Genomic DNA, 9,187 nt, shown 5'->3' on the forward strand with positions numbered 1-9,187 from the left:
TGCAGAAGCATTTGAGATGGTAAAAATGGAGAGAGTCTATCTTGTCTCAGTTTGGTTCCTTGAGATTGTACACCATTGCTAATTATCTCTCCATGTATCACACCATGTGATCTATACTGTGTTCCCAGGCTGCTCCTTTGCTGGCCAAGATGCCCTTTGTCCTTCCTCAGGGTTACTTGAAACTTCTTTTCTAATAATTCTGTTGTTTCTTTCTTTTTAATCCTTTAAAAAAAACTCTCCCAATTCTGGCGGAGTTGAGATTGGGAGGGCAACAGTGCTCGGGAAAAATGTGTCTCAGGATAATATGGTGACGTTTTCAATTTCAAAAATGCCAATCGAGGGCAATCGCAGGAGGAGAAATTCCGACACAAAATGAAGAAAAATAGTGTAAAAAATCATTAAAAAGCCTAATTTGTAAAAATTTCCTCTTGGCAAACTCAAGAAAAGGAATTTTGTTGGAGGGCAAGGTAGACTCTGCCGGGGTTATTAGCCCCTGCTCGTACGAAAGGCCTCTTACTCTTCAAAGCTCAAAAGTGCCAATATGCCTTCTGGTAAAACGGTTTTAATACTAGCCAGAAGGGGGGGTCGCCACATTGGACAGCTGGCGAGGGCGGCTTTATCATTTAATGTTAGTGGTAGGGGCCCGCCAGGCGCGGATTAGGCCCCCGTTCCCACGAGGAAGGCTGATGGCGACTGGCTGTACGAGGTGGTTAGGTTTCCGCTAACAATAGAACATAAAGGAGAAGAGGAGGCGTTGAATGACGTGTTTATTTCTAATAACCCCCCACTCACACGACAGACGTAGAGAGAGAGAATGAGGATGTCACGCTCTCTGAACGCCAGCTCGGGTAGTCACATTTCTTTTGCCATATCCCTCTTTCTATCACCCTCAACTTTCTCTCTCTTCGCGCTTGCCCCTCTCTCTACTCTGAGCTCTCTCTCTCTCTCTCTCTGCACCCTTTGTGTGGGAACTGCCCTCGTCGCGTTGTATATTTACTGTGGGATTCGAAAGCTGGACTCGGACATCCACATAGCTGAAAGTCAAGCCAAGCTCGCCATTTGTGCGGCAGGGCCGGCTCTCTCTCTCTCTCTCTCTCTCTGTCGCTGCCAGTGCGTCTTCTTTTGTCCCGTCCACGTTGCCGTCACGGTTTATCGCAATTTTACTAGGGCGCAAACACACGCACCCCCGTCTCTCTCTCTCTCTCTCTCTTCCCCCCCTTCGCTTTTATGTTCTGTTCCTGCCATTCTGCACTCATACCTTCCAGCCTGCATATGATGCAGCTTTGCTTGCCCGGGTCCCGATTGGGTCTCACAGTCTCACTGCTTTCCTAGCAGGGCCGCATTCCTGCTTTTTGAGCTGGTGGGTGCCAGGTGGGTCGTGCTGGGTTTTGCTCAAAAGGTAAAAAGGGTTTGGGCCCCGGGAGATCAAGATGAGAGAAGGGAGGGTAACCGCAAGGTTTAAACAGGATTGGATGATGCAGGATTGATGGTGGGCTCGCTCTCTCTCTCCCGCTCATACTTACAGGCTACAGCCTTCACACACAATCACATGCTCTCTCTCTCTCTCTCTCTCTCTCTCTCTCTCTCTCTGTGAAGCTGGCAAATGTCCGAGTTATGGTAGGCTCTTCTTCTTCAGAAGCTTTTCATCATTCATAGCAGAATCGTTCAGATAGATATTTGGCTGGCTGGCTTTTGAGGTCTGGATTGAGCTGCTTTTTTTGGGCGCCTCCGTGGGTACTCATGCCCAAGCGGCATCTCATCACCTGGCTCTCCTTCTGATGATGATCATGCGTTTGGGCGCTTCTGTCTTCGGACACTCTCAAGGATCCCTCAGCTAAGTTAGGGTTTTCCTTCCGACTCTCTGGCTCTTGCTCTCAGCCATCCCAAGCTGTAGCCAAGGTTCTATGGATGGTGAAGTCATGTTGCGGTGTAGCAAAGTCCATGTTCTATCCGAAAGAGGAGACATGCTGCATGGTTTATGGTTCAGTTGAGTCGGCAAGGAGAGAGAAGCATGCCCATATGGTCTCATTACCTATGGGCGAAGCCACACATGGTGTATTACTCAGCTGCTCTCATGGCGTAAGTCCGAATGCTAACTGGTGCAACCAGATGCATTTCTCGCCGACCATATTTGTAGTGAGAAGGGTCTTTGCTGTAATTTTGTGGGGAGCTCTCTTTAGCCTGTCTGCAGCAACCCTCTCTGAAGCCTTTTACACCTCGCCTAGCATGGCAAGGTATTCTGCTTATGCTGTAGCAGTTCCGGCTGGCAGAGATGCGTCTCAAGTAGCTGCATTGCATGGAAAAGCTTCTGGTGTGGACAGGATCTCAACCTCAGACTTGCAGCAAAGGCAAGATAATGAAAGAAGAATTCAATTGGCTGCATTTCAGCAGTTTGACAGCCAGAAAACAGGAGTACTCTACAATGTGTCAGTCACAGGGATTCCTTCAGGATATGTCCGAGCCATCCGCTTGAGATCAGGGAGCTTCCGAAGGTATGGAGTCAATATCAGTGAGTTCACTATACCTATTGGCGGCATTGTGGATCCTTTCCCAGAAAGGATACTACTTGTATACACGCGGTTCCCCAACACAACTCTCTTCCAAAGTGTACCAGCAGGCTATGTGTTGGCATCAGCGGTGCTCTCTGTGCTCGTGTACGACGCAGGACAGCTCAACAGCTCTCAGCCACCACCTCAGATTTCTGTATCAGCTACAACCTCCCTTATATCCATTAGGTTTCCACAAGTCAATAGCTCCAAATGTGCATACTTTTCTGACAATACAACTGCTGTGACTATATTCGACTTAGTTCAAGGTGAATGCCGAGTAGATCACTTGGGTACATTTGCGCTTGTGAGAAGTGGGTCACTGCAGGCGCCGCCTCCGGGTGAAGAACAGACACCAGCTTCGCCAAGGTCCAAGAAGAATTCAAATACAGTGAAGATAATCGCTGGGTCTGTGGTCGGAGGATTGGCTTTACTGGCATTGGTCACCTTATTGGCGGTGGGAATTGGAAAACGCAGGAAGGATGCCAAGCTTTCAAGGATGGAATATCAGACAGAACAAGGGGAAACTTTGCAGATGGCAACAATTCGGAATTCTAGGGTTCCTACAGCAACAAATACAAGAACACAAGCCACATTAGTCAATGATTATGCTGCATAAGTCTGTGAATATGGATATCAGTGTCAGGAATGAGGATTGCTCTTCAACTACCTGCAAATCCTCCCCTTTTTATTGGCAAAGCATTCGGGTTTCCAATAGCTGTGTCTCATTTTGATGTAGATTCTCTGTATTGCATGTCGAAAGCTGCATTCTTTGGATGGGTTGAACTGGGGCATGTGCAAAGTGGATTTTGTATTTTGTATTCTTTTAAGTTTTTGCAATGAATGATCGATCTTCTTTGGGTGGAGCACTTGGTGTTTGTGTCACCGGCGATGACTATTTGGGAGTCTATGTATGTCAAATTTGCAGTTTTTATGTGATTGAATGTGGATTGATGGAGAACAAGCAGAACAACAAGTTAATGAACATTTACTGGCTTTTACACAATCTCCGTTGGTTGACAATGTGTGAGCTTGATTGTAATGCGAGTTAGACCCTTCATGACAATCGTTTTTCCCTTTTCTTCCATTTGTTCCTAGTACTGCAATCTGTCAACATTAAAGCAAGCAGTATGTATGATGAAATGTCACCATGCGAAAGCTGATGCAACGTGCTATTGAGCCAGACTCTTTCTTGGCATGCCAATGCCTGTGTTTTTAGTGTTTGGTGGTCATGTGTTTTTAGTGCACCTCACTCTGCTCCCTTCTCAGGATGGGTTATATTCACAAGAGTTTGAATCTGTCAGGTTTGTTGTGGGTGTTGTGTGAATGCGGGTGGGTAATTTTTCACCTAATCAGGTTAAAGATTGCCCTCATCCAGCGGCTACAGCATGTGTCGAACATAGTATGTTACTAATGAGGCTAGAAATGGTCATGGTGAATTACCCAGCAGGGTGGCCTTTCCAAGTCAATGTTTTCTGTGATCTTAGCTATTATTAGAGATCTCATTGTAGGCAACATGTGCAGATGGTGTATTGGCTCTTAGTCAAATTGCTCTGTGACAATAGGAAGATTTCATCGCATGTCTCCCTGCGCAGACGATGCTCTATTTGCTCTTTATTAAAATTCGTATTCAAAAGGGTCCGCGACAGTCATTCCATCTACATTTCCTAATGCACCACCATCATAGGTTCCTGTATTTAGTTCCAATTGGAGATTTCTTTGACTTTAGTCCACCATATTTTTTTGGGAGGTATGCCAGCCTAACTTGGCAACATGGTGTGGAATTAAGTAGCGTTAGTATGAATGCTAGCATTTTATTACATAAGTATGTCCCCCAATTCCAATTCGTCTACAGTAAAGAAAGCAATTCAAATTGAACAAGTACGAAATGTAGCAAAAGATCATGGATAGCCAGCCAACAATGCAGACCTTGGATCCAACATCAGTCAATGAAAACAAGCTGCCTCAAACACAAATTAGAGAGAGAGAGAGAGAGACAGAGAGAGAGCCATGTCCACCTCCATAGTTGGGCTATCTAGTGCTTGCCATTTTTTGTAGCTCGTCGTGAAGAATGTACACAATGAACGGGACCTTGTCCCCTTTCGGTCATTTGGGAGTATCACCAGCTCGGCCACCACCCTCATCTGAACCCTGCCTAAAGAGCTATAACATACAATACTGGGGTGGCATCAATGTCAAGGTGACTGTAATGGATGCTGCAACTCAAAAAGAGAGTGGCTATACTTGTCAAGTACCATTCCTAAAACATTATTGCAAACCAAAACAATGAGGCAGCCACTGCTACTGCTTCAAGGGCAAGGCAAAGCAAGAGATACAAAAAATAGAGGTCAGTATCCATGAATCAACTCATAGTTTACGAAGACATGGCGGGATACATAGCCTTTCTCAAAGGAAACACCAAAATACCCTTCAAATATGTGGAAATCCCCAAAATAACAAGTTTGGAATATCCCACTATGCCCTTGAATTTATCCAAAATTCTCCATGGTAGCGAGCATGGAAAAATGGTAATCTTTCATAAGTTTCTATACAAAGCACTCTCTTCAATAGATTGAACAAGTGAAGCAAATTTTTGATGGTATTATGGACTCCAAAGATGAAATAGCCTGGTATTAACACAAGCAAATGTGGGAGATTAACTTTGGCTAACAAGTCTTATGAATATGTGTTTCCTCCTTTGTATACTATCTTTGGAGAAATTGAAGTAATCCCTTCTTAAAAAATAGCACAAAGGTATTTCGGGGATTTTAAGCATTACAATGGTATTTTAGGCATCTCTACAAATTTGAGGGGTGTTTTGGAAATTTCCTCTTTTCTCCAACCTTTCAAGGTAGTAAGCAGAGAAACTACTTCTGTTTCCTACCAAAGCTTCATACCACACAGCCAAGTAGACAACTCAACCCAATTTTCACTGTCATGGGTACTCAAGTAGATCCTTGTAATTGATCACATTGTTTCGGTCTCTAGAAGAAATACCAGAGCGACCAGATCTGAGGCAGAAAAATTGACCAAACAAAAGAACAAATTCAAAATACGATTCCATCAGTAGACTTGTCCTTCACTAATTTCACCTCTAGATATCCAGAAGCAGTATCTGCTTCAAAACGCCTACATTTAATGCATCATTGAAGTCACTTTCAATGAGCCCTGACGGAACAAAATGCTAGACAGATTATACTTTCCTACTACATTATACATTGACAAAATCTCATAACACAATCGAGCATAACTGAAGTATCACTCCCTTGAAAGAGCTCAATAAAAGCAAAGCATGCAGTATATTCGTAGTATCCTTGTACAAATAATCTCAAACTGTGTTTGCCAAATGTTAAGTGTTGCTTAAGAAAATAACTTCTCTGGACGCAGACCCCTCTCATTGTCAAGAGATTCAGTTACTCTCTTAGGCCTACAAAAATAATATGTTGAAAAACTTTAGTGGTACGATGGATAACTAGAAGGCAAGCCTGTCCCATAGCCATAGCCACTGTATGTTGCAGATGGAGTTGCAGAGTATGCAGAGGCCCCGTAACCAAGAGATCCGAGACCATCAGAGGAGTACAGATATGAGCTTTGAAGAGAAACAGGGCTTCTGGATGCTGCACCATATGTACTATAACCCCCCAAAGCATGTCGTTCATAAACAGGCTGAGATGCCGCACCATAAGGTAGCATCGAGTCTCCATACTGAGCTCTATTATCAGATCGATAGTAAGATTTTTCATGCCCCATTCCACTGGCAGCAGCACCACTACTGTTCGTGCGAGGCCTTTTCATCTGCTGTGGTTTTCCTGAAGCAGCAGACCGCTTTCTATCTGCTTTGGCTTTTTCCAGCTGTGCAACTCTTTTCTCCAGAGGGCCAGGTGGATAACTCTCTTCAAGCTTCAGCTCGCAGATTGCTTTCAATACAACTTTCAGAGCAGATAGTTCCTTCTGGTTAGCATCATTCTAATGACAAAAAACATCATGTAAGTTTCACAGAATATCAGAATGAATTGGAAAACAAAAGTTAGTAACTACCTACCTGAGATGCTGCAGTGTTGTTACCCCCTTTCAGAGTATTCTGCACAGCTTTTCTAGCATCTTTAAGATAAGCTTTTAGTAGTGGCACCGGTTGAAAGCGTTCCAATAGATCGAACTCAGTAGCAAAGGTGATCGCTTCCATTTGCTTGCCATCCTTTATAAGACCCTCGATTATATCTGTTATACATAACAAGCAGGTAGGTATTTGACCAAGAAAAGTACAAAAAGGATCTATTTATAAAAGACAAATTGGTAAAAACGGGTAGCTATAACTCCATGCAATCAAAATGACCAAGTTGTAAGGCTATTATGTTAACACTGATCCCCAGTGGAAATTTCCAGTCTGCAAGAGACTCTGGAATAAAATGCTAAAGACAGGACAAACCTGGAACTTTGGAGGATAGATCGAGAGATCTGCAGAGAGATGGAGTTTGCTTGCGCCGAGCGATGGGTACGATAAGCTTGCAAAGCTCATCCTGGTCATACTCGGAAGCAAGTCCAAAAGTGGCAAGAAGCTGCAAAAAGCTTTGGGCATCAGTTGAAACATTAGATGTGATGTCCCCGTCCAAGTTTATGTTGGACTTCCACGAGTCAGCAATATCCTTGGCGGATTTTTTTAAATCCTCCAAGACTATAGGGTGATCAACACCCCCAACAGGGTCTGCCAGAACTTCCGCAAGGGCTTCCAGCATGATAACACAAGCCCTTTTGTTAGAAAGCATCGAAACATCTTTCTTATTGCTGTGACTTGCACTCTGGTCTGGAGAGCTATAGCCTTCCAGTGCATTCAGCACCAATTGTGCAGGCTGCTCTGCTAGCTTAAGCGCAAAAGGAAGCTCAGTGCTAATCGCGTTCAAATCCTTCCTATTATCGGCTATGAAGTTTCGTAGTTTGTCAGCCTCCATGGCTTCACAAAGAGATTTCAGCTGGGCTCGGGGCTTAACATCCCCTGCGTTTGAAGCAGGTGCACTAGCTTCCTTGGCAATAAGACTACTAAGACTGAGGGTGTGATCAGAACGGGGCTGGCTGCCATTCTCTGCAGCAGGCTTGGCAGCCACATCTGCTGTCTGGGAGGGAGAAGCATTCGCAGCATTTACATTTTCATCAGGGCTTGCCTCATCTGTGGCGTTTTCATCATCTTCACTAGAGCTTTCCTCTTCCTTGGAGGTTTCCTCTTTCTTTGCAGCTTCATGCTTGCTTTGCAGCTCACAAATAACAGCAATGGCCGCATCCTTCTGCTCTTGAACGCGTGCAAGTGATGCCTCCTCTCTGGAGGAGACATCTGCAGCCCTCTTACCAAGGGATTCAGAGGACTCTTTCATTTTGTCCTCAAGGGCGGACTCTTTGGATGCTATTTCTTGCACTGAGTTGCGCAGACGTTTCTCCACCTCCATGAGGTAAGCTTCCACATCCTTCCAGTTAGCTCCGAGCTTGGTAAGCACAGCCTTCTTGCTCTCTAACTCGGAGAAAGCCTTGTGAAGCTTCTCTTTGCGCTCCAAAAGAGAATCAATGGCAGATGCAATGTCCACCGCAGGGGAGGCCATGGCGATAAGAAAGACCTTCTGCGCAGATAAGCAAAAAAGCAAGAAAGAAGACACACCTGATACACAGACTCCCTTAGACGGAAAGTTCCGCTCGGCAGCCCTTCCTGGCTATGGCGAAAACCTCTTCCTTCTCTCGCGCTGCAAGAAATGCAACAGTTTTGCCGTTTTCCACAGAACCCTAACCCGTCACTGGCGTAACTATATGCAAATTAAATATCCCTGTTAATCCAAATAAGGTCAAGTTTGCATTAATTATTAGCGACATAAATTGATCTACTGTACAAATTGCCTCGTTTTTGGACTGCCTGTTAATCCAAACAAGGTCAAATTTGCAATAATTACTAGCGGCACAAATCGATCTACTATACAAATTGCCTCGTTTTTTGGCCTGCCTGTCTCGCAGGCTTCAGCGTGGAATGGCCTTTGTCGGTGTTGAGAGAGGTGAAAGTTGACTCTAGCTCTTCTTTACCAAGTTTCGTTAGGCCACATGTCCAAAGTAGTTTGCATATGCTTAATGGATTGAAGGCAAGTGTGTAAAAGTGCCCATTAGCTATAGAAAAGTAAAAAAATAGACAACAGTTAAAATTGCTCTTTAAGCCTTCACTTTTGATTGGTCCATGTAACAAGCATTTCCTTTCGAGATTTTTGGCAAGTGGTGATGGTAGGGGTAAAGAGGGGGGCTTGCGGGGCATTTTGCACACATTCCCTCTCATTTGTCGCTCATTCCCAAGAGCTCAAGGTGGCTAAGCAAACGCTCTCACACTCTGTCTCACATGAAAGCTCAAGAGTGGGTTTCCTTTCATAAGAACTTGGCTACGGATGCAAATCCAAGCAAGTGATTGCGTGAAAGTTCTTCTCCTTCTTCTTCTTCTCTACTATTCTAGCTATGCTCAGAGCTTGCCCATGGAGTAAGCATTTACAAAATACTACTTCTTTACTTGAGAAATATTGCTTTCACCCTCATCTACCTCTTACCTTGCATGTCTTTCTCCCCATTGGGGTGTTTAGGGCTTGGGAAGAGGATTACACCATGGAATCATGAAGTTCATCATTTTT

At 44.4% G+C, this 9,187-nt stretch overlaps 2 protein-coding genes across 2 annotated transcripts; one reads left to right on the forward strand and one right to left on the reverse strand.

The window, feature by feature from the left end:
* Positions 1-1,066: 1,066 nt before the first annotated feature.
* Positions 1,067-3,412, forward strand: LOC147458312 (uncharacterized). Its single transcript, XM_086512976.1, has one exon. The coding sequence runs from the start codon at positions 1,909-1,911 to the stop codon at positions 3,163-3,165; it is 1,257 nt and encodes a 418-aa protein (XP_086369102.1). The 5' UTR covers positions 1,067-1,908; the 3' UTR covers positions 3,166-3,412.
* Positions 3,413-5,828: 2,416 nt separating this feature from the next.
* Positions 5,829-8,335, reverse strand: LOC147458313 (uncharacterized). The gene is made up of 3 exons (XM_086512977.1): positions 6,973-8,335; positions 6,589-6,764; positions 5,829-6,512 (listed from the first exon to the last, which is right to left on the reverse strand). Exons 1-3 carry the CDS (start codon positions 8,129-8,131, stop codon positions 6,000-6,002), a joined length of 1,848 nt encoding a protein of 615 aa, XP_086369103.1. The 5' UTR covers positions 8,132-8,335; the 3' UTR covers positions 5,829-5,999.
* Between the last annotated feature and the right edge of the window lie 852 nt (positions 8,336-9,187).

The sequence above is a fragment of the Adiantum capillus-veneris genome, chromosome 5, assembly GCF_014529385.1.
Source record: "Adiantum capillus-veneris isolate H3 chromosome 5, ASM1452938v2, whole genome shotgun sequence".
NCBI lineage: Eukaryota > Viridiplantae > Streptophyta > Polypodiopsida > Polypodiales > Pteridaceae > Adiantum > Adiantum capillus-veneris.